Below are 27,850 nucleotides of genomic sequence, written 5' to 3' on the forward strand. Positions count from 1 at the left end.
TCATTACAAGTCAGGTATATGTAAGAAAAATTCCATTGATGTAGATATATTTAATTGTAGAAGAAAAACGTTTAAAGGGGAGAGAGGATTAATTACGGGTCAGAATGGTATTACTTATCTTTTACACAGAATAAGGAAAGACAGGATAATAAACTTGGCACATTTTTAACAGATCCAGTGTTCCACTCTAATTTATTACAGTAATTTATACACGAGTCATGTTCTTATCACATTAAAAGTTACATACTGCTAGTGATATGTTAAGTTGTACATGTGCAACAGTATAATGATATAATCTACATGTAGTTAAGTATTACATTTATTATGTTCTTAAACTGCTGAAATTTAGTGACAGCAATTCAGTGTTTGTTCAATATTCTACAAAGCTACAGTCATACATAACAATTTAAAATCAGATACATCATAGCTTCATACACCTACTGTTCATTTTGAATGTAATATTCAATTCATTTAATTCAAGATCCAATACAACATGATTGTACATGCATGTCTCAACTTTGGCACCATGCACTTCACTTTTACCCTGTAAAACCAGTTGCAATATTGTAAACCAAAAAGCTAACATGCTACATGTACATATACTAAGATATTAAGCTATGTTCACTTTACTTAGTAAACATGGCATATACAACATGCTTTTACCAGGTTAATTCTAACATGTTGTGTTGAAACATTAATCAATTATTAGATGCATCTCTGTGTGTAAAAATGCATACATGCTGAGATATATTTATTTCATGCAGTGTGGTCGGTGAAATCAATTCTTATATGTACAAATCTAAAACATTTAAAAATTACTGAGCCACCCCTCATGACTACTCTATTCTTCATGTGCAGGCAACAGTGTAACATGTTCAGACATGTGGGACGTGAAAAGATGAGTAGTTGGAGGCTGGAAGACATTTGGAAGATTTTGTAGACACAACTGGCATTCTCTTGGTAGATCATAAATTGGTAGCTCCTCCCCATAGTTCCACACCTTTAGTGCCGCTAGCTGCATGAGTCTTGGAACTTGTCCATCAGGTGTACAGGTAACTCCCTCAATTACTGTTGGGTTGAATGACCTCTGTCCCTCCAGTGCAGATGTTCCCTTGGCAGAAGCCTTCCATTGAAGTTTAAGCTTGCGACCATCTGCTTTTAGTGACTGAATTGTTTCTGGTAAGTTATTGTTTACTTTCTTTTCTACCCAAGCTCTAGGGTAAACATCCTTTGCAGTAAGTGGCCCATGTGTGCAGTTTTCTGTAATCTTGTTTAGGTTCTTTCTTGCCTCTTGCAAAACGTCTGTGGTGAGCATTTGGGTATATTCTTTCATTCTTTCTTCGTGAACTTCACGTGCTGCTTCTGTGGTCCTGGTGTTGGTTTTTCCACTATGCAGAATATTTTCAACAAATGTGATGGAGGCCTGTTTTGATAACTCTGACATGTTATCATTAAGATACAGTTGAGAGAGGTTGAACTGTCTTTCAGCAAGAACATTGTTAACTGGAAGACTGAAAATGTGCTTGGCATAGAACTCAAACAGGTTTGGAGTGGCTTCTTTACTTATGAGTGAGCTGTGTGGTGATGAAGCAATTTCTTTGATCTCACTGAGCAATTGTGGTTCCATCAATTTCCAAAGAGTGGCCCATTTAATCAATCCAACTCTATCCTTAGACACCAATGTTAGAATGTTCTGTCCATGTACATGAAAGAAATTGTTCACTGACTTTTCTTGTTGATTTTCAGATCTGACTGGAATTTCAAGAAGCTTTAAAACTGAATGCCAGAAAGGACTTTGGTATCTCTGATCAGCTCCCATTCCAAACAACTTGGGAAAAGTTAACCACTCTGCTCCATGATCTTTGATTACTTTAATTGCTTCTTGTAACATTGGCCTCTGCACTTGTTTCTGAAAATGGTTGATAGCTGCTGGGTCCTTCAATGACATCTTCACCTGTTGTGATGTTAAAGGAAAATATTCTGCAGGAGACATCAACATTTTACTTAAAGTTTCATGGTGCTTCAGAACAGTTGCTGGCCATAACCTTGCTAGGTAACCACTGGAGAATCCAAGTTCTGCATCACTAGCTTGGGATGTATTCAGAGATGGGATGATAAACTTATCGAGGAATTCAAACAAAAACTTGATTTCAACTTGAATCATAGGACTGGAGCTCAGCTTAATGACATCTTGCCAAATAGTATGGTGGCTATCTGATTTTGGCAATCTTTCAAGGAGACACTCAGCGAGCTGTAAACAAGCTTTTCCATACTTGAGATACCACTGGAGAGTTTCATGATAATATGTCCACCTTGTGTCTATGAATGTCTGGGGAAGGGGTGGCTCTTTACTTAGAATACCAAGAGAAACATACATAACTTTGTATTGGCTTGGACACTCATGATGGAGCCAAGATATTTTATAGAGTAATTGTAAAACATGGGGGTTGCTCATGTCACCCTTGGCCCCAAACCCGGCCTGGCACATTCTTCTCAGCATAATGTTTAGTACATGTGGGTAGCATCCTACAAAAAACATCTCTTTTCCAAAACTTCTGGCATTGTTAGCTAAAAGACCGTTTACTTTTCCCTTTTGGGTAGAGGCATTGTCCCCAACCAACCCTGAAACATTGGTAATATCATATTCATTTTTTACAACGTGGTAATCTACATCAGACTGGTGTTTTCCAGACCCACTTGCTGTTAGGCTGTTTGCAAGGACATAAGCTCTTGGCTTGCTCTCTAAGGGACACCAGGTGTGAACACCCACTATATGCCTCTCCTCTCCTCCTTTGTGGGAGTCATCACTCCAGAGATGAAAATCATACTTGGAATTTGAAAAGCGCTTGTGTAAAATTAGTTTGTCGGCTTCACCTAGGAGAACATTCCAGTCAGAAAGTGTAGTTGGGGAGACAATGAAGTTTGTTGGGGGGCTACAATTGAACAAAATATTGAAAATCAGATGTAATGCTACAGGTGTCTTTTGATATGATAACAAAGATGCATGTTGCATGTATCTGACACAAGCCATAAACATCAAGGTCCTTTGGTTGTGTCCATTGTGACCATGGGCAAATGTCTCCACAAGGGAATACCCCTTTTTGGCAATTTCACTGTTGCCCTGTAATTTCTGTTTTAGCTTTGAGGAAGAAGATCTTGTCCCCCTTAGCTTGTGTCTGACTTGTTTTTCCTTTTTTTCAGTAGACGTCAGATTTTTTTGACACTTTTTAAGTTGAGTTTGAAGCCTCAACACGTCCTTTTTCAATTGGATGTTCCTTCCTTTTACAAATACTGAAATTATGAAAAGGTGACACAATAAAAATTAGTTATATGTAACTGATTTCACATGATAGAGTATTGAAACAGAATACAAAGTAAAAATGTCCTGCCAGAAATCTTATCGACCAGGTATATTTGGAATGTGTAGTTTAAATTTGGCAAAAACATTGTTATCACAATTGCAAGGTTGAATAATTGAAACTATTGTGTTTCCACGGTGGTCCGTGCGCAGATAATTTTGCTCATGTTGATAAAAACTTCTAACACAAGCCTCAAAACTTCACTCGTAAAACTCTCGATACCGTGTGACACTCAAAGATACGCGTCCTTATGATCTGCTGACCGAAAAAATTAACTTCTCTGTACATTTCTTTTCTTAGGTACGAACCTTTAGAGGGAATCTAGTCCGCAGTTTAATTTTTTCGCTTTTGAGTGCGCGTACTACCTCCCTTGCGTTAATCGCCGCTCCAAATAGTTAAGCAAGAAAAAGCCTGAAAATACTGACCATGCAGCCATATCGACTACTTTGTCTTTATTTTCGAGTTTCTTTTTTTGCTTCTGTTCGGTGGGAGTATTATCGGTTTATGATTAAAATCCTCTTAAAATAGTGTCATTAGCGATCGCGTAAGTTAAAACCGCCGAGAATTCAGAATGGGAATGAAAATCATTCACCGTAGTTCGTGGCTCAGGCAATCTGCGGTATTATTCTTAGACATTTGCAAGTCTGCATTTCCATTCCCTCCTGAAATAATATCACTTGCCTATACTGCGTCGTAAGGTTTTGACTCTTTTAAATTGGCGTTTTCAGACCTCAAACTCTTGCACTCTCTCTCTTGAATCGATCGATTTTTTCTTCACTCAAAAAGTTGCAAACTTGCACCGCAACGCTTTTTTTTTCAACTTTTTCAAAATAATCTTCATGTTTTCTCAGCTTCTTTTTGGCTGGTGGCTGATTTTTACCAGAAAACTGGCTGCCGTGAGGTCTTTTACGAGCCATCAGGAGTTCTCGTCAGCGAGTCGGCCGGCAATTAATTAACACAAATCTGCAACTTTGATGTAAACAACCCTCGGCATGAGCCCGCGTTCCTTTTATCAGGCAGTGTTACAAAGTAATGTAATCTACGCATGTCTGAGATTTCAGGGGGTTACGGTTTCCATGGGTGGGGTATCTTTCCGTGAGGCCTAAACTTAAATTTCCCAAGAGAAAAACTCTTCAATTTTCTTGCTAAAATATTGCAATGAAGGACATCCATCCATCCACCATTCTACTCTTGCTTTTTTTGGGGGGGGTGGGATGGGCAAGGGGGCTTCTATGGGGTCCTATGGGTCCTAATATTTTTGCACGAAGTAGGGGGGGGGGAAGGGTGGCTAAGAGATTCACTGCGGCAGTTTTGTTTCAATGCGGTGCAAATTCGGTTTGAGTTGGTTGTCCCAAAACCTTTTTTCGAAGTTTGAAGGTAATAACCCAACAATCTGCTGTATGGTGTGTTTTTCTGTTCGTCTTCAAAGCCTTTTAGGAGTATTTTACATGTCACGCCTCTGTGTCGACTTTACTACAATTGGGCGCAGAGGGGTATTTTTACAATTTAAAAAGCTTGACTCAGGTCAGGAGGGGAATAAAAGGCTACCAGGATTTTCTAAAACTACTTGTTATCAAATTAATTATAAAATTATTGTACGAGAATTGTCATGCGATTTCGGTGAAATGTTACGGGAAGAACCGCGCGCAGTGAAGTAGTTTGTGCCTTTCCAGTTATTGAAATAAAAAAATAGAGAAAGAGCACGAGAAAATTTTTTAACATTTATCATATAGAAAGACAAAAGACAAAAAGTATTATCTTAATAATACTTTTTTTTCTTTTTGTTTTCCTTTTGTTTTTTTTTTTTTTACAATTTTCTATATCTGACTTATGTATGTTGAGCGACAGTTGCATAGCAACTTTCTCTAAGGTAGTTTCAAAACGTTTCCCTTAAGAAATGATAAAGCTTGAGCAGTAGGAGTTAGTGTTAAAAAGTTTCTATCGACGTCTCCCTTCACACTAAGGGAGTGAGTGTACTTCGAATAAAAATACATCCTGAAACAAACTTGGTGGCATGAGAGAGGAATTGCGTTCTCTTGCGTAAGGTTTTGCGCTGAACTTATTTCTTGTGATTATAGATTTAAGATAATTATTTGATGATGATCTGGGACCCAACTCTATAAAATGGGGACATGATCGAGACAACTAACAATTCATTTATGTCTGATTCTGTATCTATTTATTTTAAAAGCAGGTTTCTCTTCAGATTTTAATTGTATGGTTAGCTTAGCTACTTTCAACCAATCTTACTCAACCAATCAAAGCTTTATACTAATCGTGAGATAGTCGTTCACGTTTTCTCGCTCTTCAAGCGGTTTGCGTGTTCATGGGATCATTAGTTCGCACGCCAAACTTGTGTGACGTTCCCCCACAACCATTAAAAATTTATGTTTAGAAGGAATTTTTGAAGTCTCAGAGGCAGTGGAAGCTGGAGAACTTTGTTGGGTGGGACGCATGCATTAACCACTAGTCGACAAAGCAACTTCAAATCAAAAACTATCGGCAGTTGCCAAATTCGTATATAACCATCGCTGTAACTTGCAGCGAGTTGCTCTCCACTCTGCGTGAATGCCACGTGAAAAACATCTGCAGCACTGTGGAATTCTGGTGGCTGTTGTGTGACATCAAGAACAAAGCTCACGGTTCCATCATCAACATTTATACAAGAAATGGTCCCATCTTTTCCTCCCACAGCTAAAATCGTTCCATTGGGAGAATACCTAACCACATTTAATAGCTTTTTGAAGGTTAGCGTGTGTCTGTTTTGAATCTCTGAATCTTTTTTATCACAACATGACATTTGCCATATCTTTACTATCCCAGCGTACAGGACGCAAGTGACGAACTCTTGGAAAGGGAAACGTGGATCAAACACGCAAACGGAATACGTGACGAAGTCTTCCGGGTTTCCATTGGCAAGTTCTGAAACTTTGTAGGGAGACAGAATAGACACACAATCTAAACTGTTCACCCGTGTTAACCTGGTAGAGTTCAATAAATATACTTGTCCGTACGAGGAAGTAACTGCAAGAAGGCGGTCGTTTGGAGAGAACGCGCAATTAACGACAGCACCACGAAAACCAAAGCAAACTTTGCTGACTCTTTCACTACAAATGGTCTTTCCGTTACGCGCAGCAGTGATTGCCAATTGGAGAGCTCCGGCAACAACGCGAATTGAAGCAATCGTGTTCCCATCGTGTGAGTACGGACATTCCTGGGGATAAATCCGTCGATATTCCGACAAACTTCCTGGGATGTTACAAGGAGTACATTTCTGCGGTGTAGAGTCGTACCTCGACAAGAAAAGATCTTCCTCTTCGTGTACGCCCTGTTTCATGGCTAAGCAGCACAATTGTTGCCCATTCGGCGAGATCGACCAAGGACCAGAAGTTAATGCGCAATGATATTTGGTAATAGCCGTCGAGGGTGAGGATGCCAAGTCCCATGTGCACGTGCGCGAAGTATAGGTCGGATGTTTAGCCAGGTGAGATGTTGGCTCCACCACAACTCCTAGGAAAGAGACATATAATATTAAATAATAAGCTGAATTATTCATGCATTTTGATATACATATGTATTCTTACTAATGATCTATTGGATTACAATTAGCAACATTTTGGACCTAGTTTGAGTTGTGAATATTCACGTACTTAAAAGTCCCAGCTTCCATTGAAGTGAAACACTGTGGTAGAGAAATGAATATTGAAGTAGATTTAAATACTGTTGAAAAAATTTCAAAAGTTCTGAGACTAGTCAGTGTCTCTATTAGGTATTACAGTTAACAAGTAATTTCAATTCAGTGATGATATTACGCTAATAGCTAAGAAAACAAAATATCTCGTGTATACAACATTTATCTGCTATCATTTGAATGTATATTAGCCAGCAGCAAGGATAAAAGACTGATAAAGAAACGGTATACCGTAATGAAATATATCTAATTCTCCATTGTGTCTGAAAAAAAACACTGTTAAGAGCAGCCAAAATATAGTGCAGCCAAGAACTACGAAATATTAGCTGCGCCAACCACATCGAATATAAACAGTTTTTTTTTTCGCTTCAACTGGAAAAACAGTAATTACTTGAGAGAGTGGGGGGTTGAAGGATTTTAGTTGTGTCGCAACAAAATTTATCTAACCCTCCCGAGGCTACGTAATATTCTTAAATTTTCTATTGTCCTCCATTTATATTCTGTTAGTGACATGTAATCCCCGTTCCGTCCCCCCTGAAAACCATTTAATCCCCATCCCAAAAGATAAAATCCTTCAAACCCCACCCTACCCCCCAGGCGATAGGTAATGACCGATTGACTGATTTCTAATGTTTTTACTTTTCGCTTTTTTGTCCATTAGATCACAATAGTCTACAATGGCGAAACGACGCCCATCCCGAATAGGTAAGGCCCCGCCATAAACAAGAGAGCCTTTTGTACGGTTACTTGGTTACATGGTTATTTTCTCGAGTATTCAGATAGAGCAGCCCCGTTTTAATTATCTACTAATTTGACAGGGCGGGTTGGCCGCGGAGCTAAATGATCCTTACATTATTGTGCCACCTATCTTGCGAAAGGATGAAAAATTAGATTTCAGCTGACACCGATGCATGAACGAGTTTTAATGACCGTGCGGCTTGTTATTGTCATATGCAAAACTGTTAAGAACATGATAGAATAGCTGATTTACAATTAAGATTGTGCCTTCGATCCATCCTCGCAGAGCAAACGCTCTTTGAATCAGTCGGCTCGTCTATTTTGATTATCACACATTGACAAAAATGAAAATTAGGTACACCGTTTGCATTTATTTTTTTTTTTATTTTTTTTTAATTTAATTTTTTTTTTTTTTTGCATTTATGATAAACCTTCTGCTTTCGTTTTGATCCACGCAGTCTTTGAAATATATTCTAGACATTCCCTCCTACGTTTCGCCATTTTCCTCATCGATTCATCTACAAAGTTTATCGCACACAAAATTTCAAAGGAAAGCTCAGTGACCGTTAGTTCCTTTTTTAATCTCATGGAAAAAAGTTTTTTGGTCTCTTGATCGAAACACCGGGCGAAAATCCGTCATTTCTTATAAAAAGGAAATATTGTTTTCATTTATGTGTGTACAGGTGCAAGTAAAACAGTACGGCTGCAGCAAATCATTATAAAATTATATAAAAAAAAATCTTGAATACGATCTTGACCTGCGTATCAAAATATTGCCAAAGAAACCAGCGAAACAGTTATTTTAAAATCGGTTTATCACAATCTTTTCAAATTAAAAATTAAACAGGCTTCCAATTCTCGTCACAACATAATATACATGGTCAAATCCAAAATGCAATATTGAATTTTGTCATTGGTCACTGATGGAAACGCTCCTTTTGGATTTGAAGTGCATATGTGCTCGAAACATTCTAATCTAAACCATGTAATCTGTGATTAAATATTGTGTATCGTTTCTCACCGTAAATAAGTTCGGAGTCATCCTGGGCGGCAAATGAACACTGGTATTGATAATGATATCTAACTGAAGAGATCAGGTCGTTGATGTGTCGTGGAGGGATGCTACTTGCTAGTCCTTCCCCCGTTAATTGCATAATTACACCGCCGCGAGTACTGCGTTTTTTCTTCGGAAATGGTTTGTAGAGCTTTGAGGACAACGAGGCAGATTCCTGAAGCGACTGAGGAAAATAATGAGTCGTACAGGTTACCCCCATGGCGCGGTTATAATTTAGAAGAATTCTCTAGAAGAAAACAGTGATGCGAAATTCCGGCCAACAGCTGCAAAAAAAATTGAGACGTAGAGATCATAAGTAGTTGGATGCCGCGACCGTCCTGTGTGACGTCACAAGCCGGGCTGTTAAGGGTCTAATAAGCGGATTATTGTCATATTTTTGTGTCCATCAGACCGAGATCCTCTCTACCTTCGAGTTAAGGCTGATTTCAAACTCATACTGGGTTAACTTAAAATACTCAAGTGAAGAACTAAATCAAAATTTCAAACCAAGAAGAAACACATTCGCAAGAAGGAAGCAAATTCTAACGTTAATAAAACTATAGAGAAATTCGCGACTATTCTGAGTAAATCTTTTCTTTTAAGTTTTTAAAACAAAACTTTCATGCAGTCAGGAATAAAGACTTATTGTGTTTTTTAGCCACTGAAGCGCACTAGTACTGTTGTTCGCATATTATCATTTACGAGATAGTCGGATCGACTTTTTTCGCCCTCACATGGTTTTATATAACCATGAGTAAACACAAGTGGAGGCTTGGGTAACTTGCGAGCTGGCTCTTGTATTAAGCATTGCAGCGCAAAGCGTTCCTTCGCTCGCGAGTAAGATTTGGTCTTGAGCAAAGCTGGCCGGCGGGATCTAGCACTAAGCAGTTCAAGCCCTATTCCAGACCTCTCACCGGATCGCGTTGCTCAACACCTTGGATCAAACCTATGCGCTGGTGAACGAACAGCCTTACTGAATCATCAATAATGAAGGCCTTGGTTTGAAAATAAGAGACATTTGTATAAATCTTCGATTGTGTTTCGTGTCGGCACGACTTTCGAAGATTGTCCCAACCACTCCAGGTCTTAGGTGAAGCTGAGTAAATGGCACTCGCAGTTGAGTTGGACTTCGAGTCACTTTCCAGAGGATCTTCTGTTGCTGGCTTTTAAAAAATTTTTCTCGAAATTGTGTGCCCATGTAACACATCAAACTATTTTTACATACCCCATCCAAACACACCGACTGACAACAAATGAGAGCGCGCGCGTATGACAGTCTTGGTTATTTCATAGTCATTGAGTCACATTTATGTTATTCATTAGGAAAGGGCAAAATCGAGATTGGGTTGTGCTGCTAAAGATTACCGATTATTCCTGACACTTTTCGGTCATTTGATATAAGTTCAGAAGACCTTAGATGCACCTGCTAAACACTACGTAATTTTTACATTTTGGGGGGGCAGGGAACGCCTTCTTATTCCTAGAAAATAAAACACGTCATGCACGTGCTACGTCCGGGACCCCAAAGTGGGAGTGAGGCATGCTCGAGTCGCAGTCGAGTTGGACTTCGAGTCACTTTCCAAAATAGTAATCAAAGTAGTTCATGATGATTTATCGCTGGAGTATCAGCTTCCTTCTCAAGAAACGATTTTTCATTCAGGAATAAGCAATTGTAGGATAGCCATACCTATCTCTTACGCTAAGAGAAATCTATCCATGTAGAAGCAGGTGCATGAGAGGGGTAAATTTTCTCGTGAATTAAAAAAGCGCAAGGTGCCATGATGGTAAAAAGTGTTGACAGACCTATCACCCTCCCACCCTCGTGATATCGTTGTGCTGTGGTGCTAATTGACTCCCTCGCGGCAGTTCTTTGCGGCATGGGATGTCACGGGATGTGGTGCCAATTGACTGCGGTATGGGATGTCACGCCACGTTCTCCCCAAGATATATTCCAGAGAGCGACTGCGAAGGAGAGTATGGCACTATTAGCTGAGCTCTAACAAGTAATACTTCGATGATGTTCCTTACCTATAAGGGGAGAAATTTAACATATCTTACGACGAGGAAGCTGTTTTTGTCCTGTCAAAAGCAACAGGTCAGTGGTGAGATGTCCCTTAGCTGCCTCCCGGCTTCTTTGCCATGGAAATCCTCCCCGGGATGCGAACATTCCAGAATTAGGTACATGGCTGCTTTTTGCGGGGGCCCCTGTTCCCTACCCTCTCCACCTTGTTTTTTTTTCTTTTTTTCGTTTATGGCATTTTTATAGCATTTTTATGGCAATTCAACACGAAGTTTCACCTGAACTTTACCTCTGGTCCAAATCGAACTTAAACTCGATGCCCATCCCGAACTTTAACTCGAAGTATAAATCAAAAAGTATAAACTCCTACTCTTTCTCAAACTCTTGACGCGAACTTTAACTTGGAGTCCAACTCCATGTCCAACCCGAAGTCCAACTCGTTCCCGGGATTCTTTTTGTGCAACCGTTTTTTGCCAAAAAAAAACTTAATATTTGAGTTTGAGACGAGGATCCGTAAATTACTGCACAGACCGACGAGGAGAGGTAAGTACGATATCTTTTATCTCTCTGCAGTGCGTCTGATATGTTGAGGAGATATTTTCAATCACACGGAACGGTTTCAATAAGACTGGCGCACGTCGATAGCAGAACGAGTCGATTCGAAATCGCTGTTTAATCTTCAACACCAGTTAACTCAAAGAAAACTCAAAGAAAATTTGGTCTTCATTCACTAGCAAAGTTAACAACCCTCGGCGATAGATAGAAAGGAAAGGATTTCATCTTCAAAACACCATTAAATTGTAGTGTGTGGTACACCATTAACTTTAACACCAAACTGATTAATCACAGCCTGCGTATTAATTTAGTGATGTGGTTCGACATAGTAATATACAACACCATCGACTCAGAGCCTTAGGCACTTAGCAAAGATCGTCTTAAAAAAAAAGGTATGAGAAAGCATTACTCATCAATCAACATGGCCGACACAGGCATGGACATCGTCTCGAGAGGCCGCGATTTTTTAACAAAAATTTAAGAATAACGCTGGGTTTAAACAAAAAGCTTTATTTCCTGGCAAACTTAAGCGTTTAGTGACTCCTCGTACTCAGTTTAAACTCCCCTCTTTTCTTCCCTCGGTAAAGTGCAGGAGAGAGAAGACCTTGGGAACGAGGTCGAGTAGAAGGTCATTACAATCTCGCACCCAGAGCCCTCGTAACCTCGACCAGTGGATGAGCATACCGGAGGCTCTGGGAAAGAGACGGAGATCATTAATGAGGAATACGCTATGCTTCTCCTTACTGCGCATAACATAGCGAAGATAGCCACCTGAAATTGGCAGCTCCTTCAATACTCTTTTTGGCCAAGATCACCTTTGGTAAATCGTCACTTTCTCGTCAACGATTCTGGTGACCTATCACTTTCTTTCTCTTTATTTATTTGGCTGTGCAAAAATATTTTGATGGAAGATCCTCATCGGCTTTTACATACGAATAGAAAGCAAATTTTTCAACTTCAACGAAATAAAACGGAATGGGCGTGTCCCTAGCTTTTATTACCGGAGTTGACTTTTTCCTGAGAGCCTGGTTCTTCAATTTCCTTCCGACAAGCAGAAACCGCGTTTGCCATCACCAAAAAAAAAATGTTGCTTCGGGACGATCAAAAGACACAGCGCCTTTGTTCTAATTCCGGTAAAACCAAGATGGGAATAAGATCACCAAATGTTTACCTGAAAGATTTGCGATGGAAGGCTTATCGGAATATCTGGTGTTCAGATCCGTGAAAAAAAAAAAAATAGACAAAATAAAAAACCGGTGGTTGAGAAGAAGCTGTTTACAGGTGTTTTTACCACGTGCCAGCCATGTAAGTCATGTTTGGCCGACTGAACCCTGCCATTTAACAAGATCAGTTCAAGGCTGTTGCGCGGACTGCTCTAAGAAAGAGCGACGAATATCGCACATGACGGTGCAAAAAATTGTTCATTATATATATTGATCTGAATAACGCATGCTGCACTGCGACCTCATCTGTGATCTATTACAGAACAGACACACGGCAACATGAAATTAACTTGTCTTATATGATAAAGAAGCAAAAGATGTTACCGTTGACGTCATCTGTACGTTTGTCCTCCAATAGATCATCGGTTAGAATCAACCAAAACGTATGCGTAATTCACCTCAATATATAATTTACAATTGGTGGACGAGGAAAAGCGTAATATCGTGACGCAAATCAGTTATTAACTTGTTAACGATTCGAATATGCTTGTTACTGACAAGTCATGATATTCCTCGAATACCTTTTCAATAACTTTTTTCATCTTTCACCCTTAAATTTCTATTATCATTTGATACAATTCTTCTTACTTTTCATTGGCCAAGAGGCAACTGCATGTCATGCAAATATTAAACTGTTTACATATAATAGTCTGTTCATACGTCATATCGTCTAATTTTCAGTTTGCCGCCAATGAAATCTTCTTCGTACATAATTTTCTTCTCACTGATCCATAGAAAATGGAAAATTATATCCCTAAGCTTTCAGAGAGCGGATCTCGAAAACAAACATGGAAAGCAAACCTGGCAGTAACCGGATGATAAGATTATAGCTGAACTTAATTATCACAAAATTGTGATTTATCAGCGTCTCGCAGATCAATTGTTTGCCTCAGCCTTCTGTGATTAATTACTCTGCTTGTCATGGACAAATTACGATATTTGTTGGACCGCATCCAAAACTGTAGAATACTTCAGGAATTGAAAACGAATGAGACATCGAAACTTACGCACGCGTATTCACTGATCAGTTTACTTTTGGTTTCATTTACATCAGCAAGAGGCCATATTTATGCAGTTCAGCCGCTCAGGATGAATAGAAAGCGTTGTAACGAACAGTCGAGAAAAAGGTGGCAGACAGTCTGGCACTCTTCCAGGTGCCTTCAGACCGTAAAACGACCTGACTGTTTTCAGCGTACCCCTTCCGTATGCACCGCTCGATATGTACTTACCCTTTGCTAATCACTACAGTCGCGCTTAACACAGCCTTTGATGTTTAACTATTCTGTTCATTGTTTCTACAACTGAAGAGGAAAGCTTGTAATAGCCACGAACTGCTTATTTTTGTCTGCGTAGGTAAACTTCTCTTTGTTAGTTTAATTGCTTCCAAGCTAAAGAAAACTCGCCGACTTTGGCTCGTCATAAACTTGCCCCCTACTGAGTAAACCCCTTTCAAGCACTCGCCCAATATATACATCCTATCGTAGGTTCCACTTTAAACTTCAACTTGGAACTTCTCAAACAGGAGATAGCTTGTTTCGTTTTTGAGTCGCAGATAAATTTTAAGAATTTGAGATAATTTTGAACCGGATCAGAGAAAATTCTCAGGGTTTTGTAAAATGATTCTACAGTAACACATCCATACAGCCATTTGGAGCTTAATTACTGCTACTGTGGTTGATCATTACATGACCAATTACAAAACACAAAGAGTTATTATATTTCCACTTACAATATTTTTGTAAAGCCCGTTTCCTGCTGAGTTGCACGCAAACTGAACATCGTCTTCTGCACAAGAAACATATAGACACTTATACCGGTGTCTTAACACAGCAATATTCACTGGTTATTTCCGATCTACTTCTATATTTCGGAAAATTCCACGAGGCGAGAAATCGAAGGAGACATCTTGACGATGCTGTACATAGCCCATTTTTTCTAACCAATACGAAGTAATTGGTTACTGTCCTCAAGACTGTCATTAACCTTTACTAACCACCATCCTCAGTGTGAAGTGTCTATTTTCCTCTTTTGCCATCATGCAAACAACAACAACACAACATTTTTGCCAGAAACAATCAAGAACTTTATCAGTTTAAACTTTAAGCATGCAGGATCAGCAATCCTATATAATTAAAGATCGTAGCAATCTTAACAATCTTACTTCAGTTAGCTTCGGCGCCAGACATAAGTTTTCCGGTTTTGTTGGTGTTTTTCCAATTTTATCCAGATAAAAACAATGAAAAGAAGTGGTCAAAGTGAACCTCAAAACTGCAGTTTCACTAAACACCAGTTGTGCTTTACCCTGGAAGAACTGAACATTATTAATGAAGAGCTCTATGATATAGGTTCTGATTTCCTATATCACTGTAAACACTTGGTCGATTCAGGTAGTTTTTCGGCGAATCCAATTTTTAAAATCAAAACTTCGACAACTTATAAGTATTTCCTGTTTTTCGGAAACTAGACATCAAAAATTGAAAACATTAAACAAACACCCAAAACCGAAACAAAAAAAATTTAAACATAAAAAAGTTTAATCAGAAACATGACAATCAAACTCAGTGATCTGTGGACGTTTTCGGTTTCAACCGATTTACGGCGTCGACATTGTTGAATTTTCAAATTCTGACATATTGATGTGGAAAAATAATTTAGAATCAAGGAATTTTTTGCTTCGTGATTCCGGATATTTTAATTATAGATTGGCCACAAGCTCCAAGATTATATGCTTGACGCAAGCAAATTCTTATGTAACCGCAGCAACCCTGATTCGTTCCCAGATCCCGACAAGCTTTGGGAGTCTGGACACGAGGCTAATGTTAAACTTCTTCTAATAATTATAATGCTTTTTGTCCTTCATAAAATTAAGATAATTATAGAAAATCATTATTGTTAGGATCTATTGTGGTTTGACTATTCTTTGGACCAACTTTTTCAATTCTTGGTATTATTTCACGCAACCGACAGGAAAATTTTTTTTGCGTCATTGACCCTCCCCCACCGCCGCCCTAGACATACCTTCCCCATGCCCTCTCCACTCCTTACACACAATCGCTCTTCAGCCGTGAAAACGCAACGCAATCAGGTAAGTAGATCGCCTGCTGAAATTTTTTTCAACCAAGTTCTCAAATAACATTCTTTTTCTTTTGTAATTCTACTCTAGAGTTTTCCCGGCCTACTTTAAAACGAGTTGGCTTCTATGAATGTCAAGATGGGTCCGAATTTTCACCTCGCACTCTTCTGCGCAGTTTACGTGGCCCGATGTTTCCTTTTTATCGACGCATCGCGCCAAGGTAAAGTTGTTCAAATAGCCTCTTCACACCTCATACCAGCTAATCATAAGCACGAGGCAAACGTAAAAAGAATCCTTTCAACGTTTTCATGAAATAATTCAGGATTTAAGCTCACAGATAAACATCGCGACTCATCGAGCGACGATGTAAAGAAATACAATAGCCTAATATATTCGAGAACGTGTTTCTACGTATCTTTTCAGTTCAATTTCCTGGAAAGAATTTATTTCCCCCTTTCACTAATCACGGACTGCCAATAGATATGGTAACCTGACGCCAACTTTAATTATCTTCGCTGTGAAAATTTCAAATTTCCCCAAAGTACTTATAAGAACGTTTTTCGTAGTACAAAAGACAATAGCCGTAAGCGATATTTTATCAAGAGCCATTTCGAAGCACAATAGTCCTTACGTAGGTTCAATGCATTGTCTTTGAAATTGGTTTCATGAAAATGTATCTTGTAGACTTTCCTGGTTTTTGTGTAGTAAGAGCTAGTGGGGATCAGTTCAATCGATGACGGAGTCGTTTTTCGCATTTGTGCGTTGTAAACAAAAAGATTAAGCCTACTTAATGAAAGATACGGGAACTATTCATATAACGTGTGCACTATCATTGTCTTAGGTTGATTAAGTGAGAGCTAGTTCAAGTTATTAAAACCTACGAAAGCGCTTATTCTGCACTTTTTCAGTGTAAACAAAACGTATAAAATTCTGTTCGCTCAGGGTGAACTGTTAGTGAGACGAATTTTGGCTCGCTCTCAAAGACGCGGTTTTCTTCATTTGCATGAACCTCATAAACAAACATTGCATAATGAGATTCGGGTTAGAGATAAATCCTGGAAGAATGTATGCTTCTCCGCTATCATTCGGTGTATGTTTCACACCGTGGATCCGAAAAAGAAAGAAAAAGAAAGGAAAAAAGCTCCTTTGAGTCGTGGAAAACATTCACGAGACAAAATATTTGCTTTGGGGTATTTTGCCAACTGACCGGCCCCTCTAACGCCCACCCCTTTTAAGGAAATATTTCACTTTTTATTTCCTGGTGAGACAAAATTACTTTACAGATATTTTCATTGCTTAGTCGTTAACTTCAACAATTATAATATATTCAAACCACAATGGTATTTCTTAGCTAAATGGGAAGTTTCTTGTACATCATCATTTTATTATTTTGGTTTTTTTAATTTGCTACAGGAAGTCAATAATGTATATCAGTATTTTAAGCTTGTTTCTAAAACACAATGATTGTTGTTATACTTGGACTTATTACAATATTTTGATCGTCATGGGCAAATACACTCAAACATTGCCAGAAAATTCATAACATCTGGCTGGATAAGCATCTCACAAACGAAGGTAGCACTCCCAGAAAATTGACAACACCTGTCTAAATTTTGATGGGCTGTCATATGGTAAATTGGCATATTCGAAGGGAAGTAGTAGTAATGACCTTAGACTAAGTTTTTCAAAATAACCCTTCATGGTAAGATGAAACTGAACCAATTATTTTAAGGTCACCATAAACTTGTATGGACTAGTAAACCTTTTGCAGAAACAATTCCACTCACACACCTGACAGGGAAACTTAAAATTCCAAGATATATGTGTGAGGCAGTAAATGAAAGTTTCTTTTAGCTCCCTTGCTAATGCCACCAAAGTAAATTCAACTAGCAGCATTTTTGTTACTGAGATGAGAAGTATATAAAGCCCAAATTATTCCAAAACAAAGAAAAGCAAAGAAAAAAAGTCAGCCAAGGAAGTCACACAGCTTTAAACAGACTGGAATTTAGTTAACACTCATCCTGACTATCTCAATCCTTACATCTCCTATAAAATGAAAAATTGACTCTTCCTCATTAATCCTTTTAGGTTGCTCAGATGCTCTTGGTATGGAAAGCAACAAAATAAAAGATTTCCAGATAAGCAGTCACACATTTTCTTCTGGCTGGCTTCCTGAGCATGGTAGATTGAACAATAATAATGGAGCTTGGTGCAGTGAAAACAATGATAAAACATCTGAGTACTTTGAGATAGACCTGCTGAGGGTCAGACATGTTTCAGCCATTGGTACACAAGGAGTACAAACTTGGAATTACTTGAGCTACTACGTTAAGACATATGTGATTAAGTACAGCTATGATGGAGGGGCGTGGTTAACTTACAAAGACACTGATGATGGTCCTGACAAGGTGTGTAATCCTCAATGTGTCTTAGGGGAAGTTTCTTTTACATTCACAATTGTGTGTGTACAATGCTGGGAAAATGCAATTCTCTTTTGGTATTTTTTCAGTCATTCACTGGAAACTCAAATGCCAACAGTGTGAAACTGAACAACTTGAGAGATACTTTAGTGACGAGATACCTCAGGATATACCCGAAGGATTATAAATATGATATGTGTCTTCGAGTTGAAGTATATGGCTGCAGTGATCAAGCTGGTAAGTTCACTTGATAGATACACCTTGAAATCTTAAGTCTCATTTGTTATTATTGTCAGCAGTAAAAATTTGGATTATATGTCGCTAATGAGACAGCATGCTAACTTTAAAACAGACAGAATCAGATTAGTTGAGTAAGGGCTATTTTTGTTATTTGTAAATACTGTCCTTGAACTTGGGAAAAGTTTTCCAATATCGACAAGTTCATGTATAGTGATAACATTAACAATACAAGCACAGTCATTAAGGCTGTCGCCATTCTCTTGGTAAGCTAGTGCTATCCAGAAAATGTAAATTTTCAAGTGAAAGCCTCTGAAAATTGAACTATTTGTAAGTTTCATCTTTCATTTCAATTGGCATCAATACAACTTTGAGTAAATGTAGTATCTTTTTGAGTAATAATATTTCATTTAAGAACTTCAAACATTATGAATATTGTTATAGTGTACATGAATCTCAAATATGTTGTCAGTGCCAATTAAGCCTTTGCCTCCTAACATTAGTATGCATATTCTCTGTAATGAACTTCTCTAAAGTATACACTCCCTAAGGTGCTGACAAGGAGAATTTGCTCAACAATCCAGAGCTTCTTTAGTTGGTGTTCATTTCCTTTATTTTCATGACCTTAATGTTTGATTCAGGGGTGATATTGTAAAGGGGAATTAAGCACATCACTTTTAGGAGTCAAAGGGGTTAATTTATCATGTGTTATAATTGCACAAACAAAATCAGTAACATGTTGATTAGAAGTTTTTACCACAATTTTTCAAAATGAAATTTCAGGTTACTTTCTGCATGGTTTTCAACTTCAAATGGGAATTACAATTGTAGTAATTATATTTGATAGCCTATACAATATAAAAAATGTACTCTTTATAAAATTATTTTTTTCAGATGATTGTTCAAACTTTTCAACAAATCCTTCCGGCTCCATTGCAAGTCCAGGCTTTCCAATCAGTTACCCCTCCAACAAAAACTGTGTATGGATTATTTCAGCTCCAACAGGAAAAAACATAGTACTAATGTTTACACAGTTTGACATGAGACGAAGTTCAAATCCACCAGGCTGTAAAGAAGATTTTGTAGAAGTTCAGGATGGTCTCACTGATTTATCTCCTCGCATTGGTGGAAAATTTTGTAATGGAAATACGTCCATGCTAACAATTACTACAACAAGTACAGTTAGAGTGAATTTTCATTCCGGCAACACCAATGCTGCCCAGAAAGGATTTCAGATTAATTACCTTGCCATAACACCAGGTATTATTGGATGCAAAAGATAAACTTGATATATGTTAATAATGGTGCCTATGAGTTGTATTAGCCATCATTTTATTTACTATTTCATTCCTGGCCATTTGGAATTCATCTATTCCTCATTCCTGGCCATCATTTTATTTACTATCTCAGTCTCGTCATTTAGAAAAAGTAAAAGCAAGACCAAAAAAGACAAAAATATAGGGGCATAAACCTAATAAGGGACTGTTTACATGGAGGTGGGGGACCCCAGGTAGGTTAGGTAACCTGCCTAACTGTGGTCGAAAAATAAAACATGTTTACATGCAATCTTACAACCCCGGGGTGCTAGAGTGGGGTTTCTTGAGGTTGTTGTTGCACTTGCAATTAAGGAGTTTGAGCAGAGGCGTCCCAAGCTCACATCTTGAATAATGTATTTATTCACGAAAGTGTCACTCATTGTGGTGTTTGGTTTCGCGAGGAACTGTTGACTGACAATACGTTATACAGAATAGATTGGGAAACCAAATATGGTCAATTTACAATGCTAAATATTCTGAAATGTGAACAATTTACACTCCTTGTGTGTCCATTGTGGTTTCTGGCGATTTCTGCCATGAGATGGCTAGGAAATGTACAAAGTTTTAAAACATACGTGTTTTGCTTTTGAGCTTTTTGTCATGAACGCAACCCCGGCTAGGTGGGTTACCCCACCTTGACATGTTTACATGGCAAATTGTCACCCTGGCTGACAGGGTTACCCTACCAGGCAGACTGGGCAACCCACCTTGGTGGGTCACCCCAGCTATCATGTAAACGTGATCAAAATAAAATAAGAAATTATATGGACAGGTGGGTTACCAGTGGCAAATTTGTGCTCGTATATCATTGAATAGCATATATTTGTAAATTTTTCAAAGACTACAAACCTTTCACTCAACCTTCGAGTAAGTGCAACAATTATTAGGGACCTGGGATCCCCCCACCTCCATGTAAACAGGTCCGAACATAAAGATTCAGTTTATTTCTTAAACAATATAATAGCAGAGACAGAAAACTTTTGGGGTAAATCCCAAGTCAATAGAAGAAAAGCAAAACATTTGTACGTAATATGAATGTAATAGATGTTGGCCAAAGTAGCAACAAAATTGGATGAAAGAAAAAGGCCAAAAAAAATTACCATTTATTTGATATTCACCATATTACTTTCTTTTGCAACAGGTTCAGGCAACATACATGCTGAAAAGGCTTGTGATGGAGATGTTTTGGCACTGAACTGTTCTGGATATCAATACACAATAAAAATCCTCCATGCCACATATGGTTCTTTTCCACACAGTTGTGGACAGCAGTTGTCATCTCAATCTTGCCCAACTTTAGATGTTAAGAGTAAAGTTGTGACAATGTGCCAGGATTCCAAGGAATGTGACATCACCGTTAAAAAAGCTCTTTTTGATTACAGTTGTTCCAATGGCCCTGAAAACCATCAACTGCAAATTTTCTATCAGTGTACAAGTACAAACATTAGAAGTAAGTACAGTGATGAAGGAACATCAGCTACGGGTGAATTAGAAAAGAAAAGAAACTAAACATTTATTGCTTAGCTGTGGTTTGATTTTACTTTTAATTAAATTGAATCACTTGAGCACAGAGTTTGTTACAACATGAACAACTAAACAAACCGTTTATTATGAATATATTAAAAAGATGTCATTTCTGCAACTGCATCAACAGCTTACTTGTCTAAATTTAAATTACAAGGGCCAAAATGATACATTTGGAACAGGTATTACAGCTTAAATGCATGAACTCTGTGATGCTTGACATCATTTGTTAGCTGTGAAGTTCAAATTGCTTGGAATGATAAGATATATTTGCCCTGTACCAAAACATCAATTTTTATTTTTTTTTATTTTCAGCCCCAGCCCCTTCCACAATAACCTCCAAGCCAACACAAGTGACGTCTTCAGCACCATCCATCCCGCCAACAAAAATGATGTCTTCAGGACCATCCGCCAAACCAACACAAATGACTTTTTCAGCACCATCCAGTGCTCAACCCACCAAAGTTCTATCCGCAAATTCATTCACTAAACCAACCACTAAATCATCTTCAGAAAAACCAGTGCTGTATCCTGGTGAATCGGACAAAATTACACTACCAACAGAAAAAGTAGAATTAGAAGATCCAGGAGTAACTGGAAAAAGAGCTGAGAGAGTAGGAGGATTGCAAATGAAAGTAATGGCTGTAGTTATTGCAGTTGCTATAATAGTCGTTGCAGGGATGGTTGCTGTGTTTATCATTCTAAAGAAACGGTAGGAATCAAGATAATTGTACAATCAGTTGAAAACTTTTTGTTACACAATATATGGGCTCATCTTAGATAACTGGCACTATGATTCTGCTATCTCAAACATAATTTTGTTTGCTTTTTGACAAGTTTTTTAGCTCAAGTTCTGATGATTCAAATTCCTTGAAGAAAAGAAAGGACTTATTAAAAAAATTCAACCCAAAAAATGAAGGTTTTGAGAGCTAATGTTTCTGAGATGTGCTAAGGCATGGAGAGCTTTGCAAATTAAAGAACAAAAAATAATACTATCAAGTTTGATAGGGATGGCCTTGTTTAAAGGAGACTGTATCAGACAATGTATCAGTTCATGAAGTCCATTTCTCCCTTTTGGTCTCTACAGTCATCAATTATGGTGAGCAGTTCACATTCATATTTTATTGTACATATTTTCATCCTTTTCTTTCTTAATTTCTTTCTACACCAGCTTGCGGAAAGAAAGAGGAAGCCCTCTTCCAACAATCACTTTCACATCTGATAAAGAATATGCCACTCCAGCAAATGGCACCAAAAAAAGGTTTGTCAATCTGTAATTTTTATTAATTACATCTCCCACTTTGTTGTATTCTTGTTGTGGTTGTTGTTGTTTTTTTGTGTGTGTGGGGAAGTGTTGCTTCCCAGGCATAATCTTTTTTTAAAAATATCAGAAATATGATTCAATGAATCCTAAGTTAGTAAAAAAAATTATGAAGAACAGATGAAGGAAATAAATTACTAATTGGCAGAAGCAAATCCACAAAATTTGAGGAGATAAAACTTTATAACCCTAGTCAAAAGGTAAGATTATAACTACAACGGTTCTGTTATTTCAACTTTAGACTGATTTATTTGTACTTCTAGGTTTCCTCGTGATTCGAAAGCCAATCCATATGAAACTGTAAATATCCTTTATCGAAGGTTGGTACAACGATTAACCCTTTCCAATAAAAATCTAACTTGCACTGATTGGATATAAATACACGGAAAGATTTCCCCACATCCGTATACTACTTTAAGGCAAAGTCATAGTCTCAAAGGCAATCTTTTGTTTTCGCCATTGTATTCTTTATCCAAGAACGTACTGTATGCATAATGAGGATGGGACTATGCGAAAATCCTGCCAAAGACCAGTACCCCCGTTCTATTTGTCCTAGCATTACCATACAATACTGACCTTAACGAACACATCTATGCAGTGCTTTAAAAATTCCCTAACATCCATTGGGCGGGTCGGTACCACTGATAATCACAATTTTGTGATCATCCGAAGAACCGTCAGAATCCTATCACTCCCGCTTTTAGTCGTCAGAAGAAGTTTACTCCGGAAACCATACAGAGCTTATATACCGATCGTACTAATAATAGATTTTTGAGAATGAAAAGAGTGGCAAAACTATTAAAAAATTGTGTTTAAATGTGCGTAAACATTGATTATGGACGCCGCCATCTTTCATCTTACTTAGCAGCCTGGCCGCTGATGTCTTTCCCTAGGTCTCATTTTGAGCAACAATGTTGCAAGTGTGATTTAATAACTGTAAATTGACTACTTGTCGTATTTTCCTTTCTTCTTTTTAGTTCGGATAGCTCCGAGAACTCTACCATTGGTGAAAAAGAAGTTTCCTCAAGTGACAGGTGAATTTCATATTATAATTATTATGGATAGATGATAATTTTTTTATCGTTAATTTTTCGTGTAAACATGTGGGTGAAGGCTCACCCAGTTATCTTTGGTAAATTACACATTAGATGGGTAATGTCATCATTAGGAAACAGGTTTACCTGAGAAAGGTTTTCAAATTGCTTATTTTATTGCAGCTGTCCCGTGGATCAAGATCGGGACTCTCCTAAGATAACTGAAAATCCCCTTTACATCGGGTATGTGCAAAACTTTGTTTGCTTTTCTAACAATTTTCTTTTGTGAACGGAATTTTCTTAATGTGACCGATTTCTTTGCAGTTTTTCTCCGCCAGTCAAAAGCACTGCTGCAGTAGGATACCAATTGTAAGTTTTGCCGCTTATCCTATGTAAATTTTATCAAACACCACTTGTGAAAAATGTGAAAGAGAGCCAATCCAGATGACAATTATTACTTGGCCAGTCAAAAACGTCACGAACTCGTTGAAGGCTAGCAAGATTAATGTAGCATCCACTCTCCTCTTCCCCCCCCCCCCCCCCTCGCTCCGAAAAAAAGACACTGGACACTCCCAACACCTCAGGATTTCGATTTTGGAAGGAAAACGAGATCGACCATTAATAGACGGAATAGTCGTAATCAGAGCTGCACAGACAAGCTGATCGAGTTTTCTACTCTCTGAACACAATACATTCACTACTTTCTATCCATTTTCGCCTTTGATTACTCTCCCAAAGTTTCTCTTACCGGAGAGTAATCTTCTTTCTCTTTTGTCTCTAGGATTAAACCACCGAACGGGGCTGCACAGAGTCATTACAGGTATTCTAACAACCTGCTGGGTCAATAGGCTAATGATAGAAAAGTCTTAAATATTGATGGTCGAAGGCAATCCTGAATTGCTTTGGTTTGGCTTTTTCCTTATAAAGCGCGTTTCGACCGACTTTCGTTGTATTAAAACGGAAGTTGTCATAACCGAAAATCAGAGCAAAGTAAGTTGCTTGTTACGAAAGTTAACTGACTTTGTATTTATTTAAAGAAGCACGTAGCTTAACGGTGATTTATTTGGGGAAACAAGTCTCAGTTTGAACCAAACAAAAGAAAGAACAACACTAGCTTTGATTGAAGCGCTTGAAATTCTTTGAGTTGACTAATGATAAACGAAAATAATTTTATGGTGCAAAGCCTTGGTTCGAAAACGAAGGAAGGTTTGAAACCTTGGAAACGAAAATAATTTGAAAACATTTTCATACATTGAAGCTCATGCACACAACAGAGGTTCAGCACTTGGCCACTTTTTGAAGGCGTGGGTTTGTGGGACTCTGAAATTGGATCTTCTTTGTTTGCCATGTTCATTTTAACCAGAATCTGTTGCTTCATGAAAAATTCCTCATGAGTCTCTTGCACAATCCTTTTTTTGTTGTAACCTATTTTTGCGTTTAGCCTTCCAGTTAAAAAGACTCCAAAAGTGACATCCATCGAAAATCCCAACTACGAGAAGACGTTACCAGTAACGGTAAGACTTTCGTTTATTTGACTAATTTTTTGTTTGTTGTTTTTAATTTATTACTTCAATTTATCCTATTTTGAATAAGGAGAAGTGTCATTGTCTCTAATATACATACGATTCATTTGGATATCGTTGAAACAAAAGTGTTTGACGATAATGATGCTCGAACCCTTCCATCAAAAGTTGAAACCAATTTTCATTCCCAAGGATGTTCGAAAAGTCGGAAGTCCATTTGTTTTGTCTCGTTTAATCCTGTAAATCCAAACATGTGATCTTCCGAGATTTCATTGTAAAATAATCAAGAGAATTTACTGTCACATCTGGATAACTCCCCACAGTTGTTAATTTTTCAAATTTTCATAGCTTGTTCACCGATAGCGTATTGAACCCTTAAGGAGAAAACCTATTTGGTCCCCGGTTTGGCCAAATTTCAAGTTGTGTGGTCTTTGGATTTTTCATCGCCGCTGACCTATTTTACGGTTCTTTACTTATTTTTTTTCTCTCTTTTTTCCAAGCAGAACCATGAGTATGCTAAACCAGAAATTAAGACGGATACCAACTGTTAGCCAACATGTGGAAACAGTGAAAACAATACCCCAACAACTTAAGTTAAAATTAGAACCGTGACTCCTGGCTAGTTTGTGGTATAACAGTGTAAACTATAGTATGGTAAACTTATAGATACTGAAAGCGGTGCGGTACTCCGTTTAGCGGTTTTCTTAGAATTCTGGGGTATTCAAGTCGTTTTGGCGCTTTAAATAATTGCTGTTTAATGCATGAATACTATAAAAAAAAAACAACAACAACAAACAACACTCAAATGCGTGGTTAGAAGGGAGAAAGCCGATAAGGAAAATATAATTCAAAACGGAAGGGATTGGTTGATCTTAGGGTTGGAGCCAAGTTCCAGATCGCGTTTCTCCTCCCATTGGAGACGCACGTATAAAGTAACACACTGATTAGTAGCTGTATATATTTGTCAAGTTCACCACCTAGAAGACGCTTGCTGAAAAGTAATTTCACTTAATTTCACAGCTGTCATCGAGAAAGATCCTTGCAGGTTAATTTACGCCGGCGAAGTTTATCTTTTACATGTTTTCCATGACGTGACCTTGTTATAGTTATGGTGACATGCCTTTGTTTGAGACAAAAGGACTTCTCGATAGATAGTTTGTTAAATTATAGCTCTTTCCTTGTCGTCTCCGAGAAGAATTTGACGAAAGCGCGTTGACCCTCTTGATTCCTTCCCAGTCTAGCCCTCAATTTTTTGCTATGACGTCATGATCCTCGGCTTTATGTAGCGTTTGAACAGCAAAAAAGGATAGACTGGGAACGAGTCTAATAAGACAATTGAGGCCTTTATTTTTTTGCTCAACAAGTTACAGTAGAAAAAGGGGAAAATACCTGTATTCGTTACTGGAAAAGTCACAAATTTCTCTGTCTTTTGGTGGAAAGTGGGAGTATTTGGGAAAGTTAACTATTCCAAAAACTAGTTAGTGTCGGGTAATGATTTCTTTCGTTGACATTTCATCGTCTCTACAGGCCTTGTTTACGCTTATTTTCCGAACGTTCGGTTTTGTCTCCTTCTTTAAAAGGATTTGCGTGTGAAAGAAACTTTTTGTGTCTCGGCATTGAAAGCCCGTGTGAGTCTGGCTGTAGAAAAACTTGAAGTAGTCTTAGCATTTGAATGCAGTTTGCTCGCAGTTGTGTGTGTCGCGAGTTCAAAGAAAATACTTTGATTTTCATTTACGCCACAGGTTTTCGATCATGATGTAATTCAAAGTATTGATACAGAGTGATTGTAAGAGCAATACTTTGGCAGTAAGGTTTGTAAAATGGCAATCGATCTAACAAGTCTCGTACACTTTCAAATCTTTGGAAAGTGCCCGAATTTGTTTGCCTGTTCGGAGAGACAGAATTATCAATCCCGAATGATGACGACTTTCGCTCAGGTTCGTAAACCGTCTACTCGGTCAATCATGGAGTGCAATATTCCGAGAGTGAAAAAGACCTTTTCACAGTTTTGAATGTAAAATTGGGTTAAGCTAAAAAAGGATATAATATATGAAGATCGCAAAGGCGTTAACTTTGTACAGACGTGTGAAAGAAAATATTGATAATGAAAAGGACTAGTCCACAAGATTGAATAGGAATTAGTTACGTAAGGTATACATAGAAGGCTAAAAATAGAAATAGTATTAGTAACTTGTCTATAGAGAGCTGAATGAGTTGTACAACAGCCATTAACAGTGGCGGATCTAGACCTTAAGTTAAGTGGGGGGGAGGGGTTTTGTCGCTTGCCCTGCCGGCTTTTCTTCCTTCTGCGGTTCTTTCTCTTTTACCCAAAATAAGAGGGGGCCCGAGCCTCCCGGGTCCCTCCCCTAGATCCGCCACTGATTAAACAGTATTTTCGTAGGGTTCACGACTCGAAGAGTCAGCAGAAATTGTTCACTTATTTAAAATTCACGGTTGTATGTTTTAAGTCAAGATTTTGCATTATATTTAAAGAGGTTATATAGTAATAAAGGCCAGACAATATTTTGCTGCAGACATTTGAAATTTTGCATTTTTTGCGATAAATTTTATACAAATTGAAAAGGGTCATCTGGTGATCAATTGTATCACTACAATCAGAATATCCCATAAGGGAAAACAACAACAACAACAAAAACATACAAAAATGAACAACAAAACCATGAACAAAAAAATACCATCGATCTTATTCCCTGATTGCTTATGAAGAGACACCAATTAAAACACACTCGGTCTCCCATCGG

At 38.1% G+C, this 27,850-nt stretch overlaps 3 protein-coding genes and 1 long non-coding RNA gene across 5 annotated transcripts; 2 read left to right on the forward strand and 2 right to left on the reverse strand.

Annotated features, from left to right (window-relative positions):
- Positions 1-177: 177 nt before the first annotated feature.
- LOC149039248 (uncharacterized) lies at positions 178-4,020 on the reverse strand. The gene has a single exon (XM_089183874.1). The coding sequence runs from the start codon at positions 3,035-3,037 to the stop codon at positions 842-844; it is 2,196 nt and encodes a 731-aa protein (XP_089040000.1). The 5' UTR covers positions 3,038-4,020; the 3' UTR covers positions 178-841.
- Positions 4,021-5,521: 1,501 nt separating this feature from the next.
- Positions 5,522-13,096, reverse strand: LOC113664267 (uncharacterized). The gene is made up of 3 exons (XM_027179864.2): positions 12,965-13,096; positions 8,810-9,126; positions 5,522-6,869 (listed from the first exon to the last, which is right to left on the reverse strand). Exons 2-3 carry the CDS (start codon positions 9,060-9,062, stop codon positions 5,737-5,739), a joined length of 1,386 nt encoding a protein of 461 aa, XP_027035665.2. The 5' UTR covers positions 9,063-9,126; positions 12,965-13,096; the 3' UTR covers positions 5,522-5,736.
- LOC149039249 (uncharacterized) lies at positions 5,780-7,295 on the forward strand. Its single transcript, XR_016180186.1, has 2 exons — positions 5,780-6,106; positions 6,183-7,295. It is a non-coding gene; the product is annotated as an uncharacterized LOC149039249 (long non-coding RNA).
- A 2,571-nt stretch (positions 13,097-15,667) lies between the features above and the next one.
- On the forward strand, positions 15,668-27,623 carry LOC113664287 (uncharacterized). 2 transcript variants are annotated; one of them, XM_027179886.2, is made up of 15 exons: positions 15,668-15,725; positions 15,804-15,933; positions 17,802-18,121; positions 18,223-18,370; positions 19,265-19,630; positions 20,828-21,136; positions 21,526-21,922; positions 22,382-22,471; positions 22,795-22,851; positions 23,509-23,565; positions 23,749-23,808; positions 23,890-23,934; positions 24,347-24,385; positions 25,007-25,079; positions 25,589-27,623. In XM_027179886.2, the coding sequence occupies exons 2-15, from the start codon at positions 15,840-15,842 to the stop codon at positions 25,637-25,639; spliced, it is 2,106 nt and encodes a 701-aa protein (XP_027035687.2). In that variant the 5' UTR covers positions 15,668-15,725; positions 15,804-15,839; the 3' UTR covers positions 25,640-27,623. The 2 variants fall into 2 exon arrangements, with proteins under 2 accessions (XP_027035687.2, XP_027035688.2); XM_027179887.2 differs by having other exon boundaries at positions 25,592-27,623.
- The last annotated feature ends 227 nt before the right edge of the window (positions 27,624-27,850 follow it).

This window comes from Pocillopora damicornis, chromosome 10 (assembly GCF_964200805.1).
Source record: "Pocillopora damicornis chromosome 10, jaPocDami1.2, whole genome shotgun sequence".
In the NCBI taxonomy this organism is placed as follows: Eukaryota; Metazoa; Cnidaria; class Anthozoa; order Scleractinia; family Pocilloporidae; genus Pocillopora; species Pocillopora damicornis.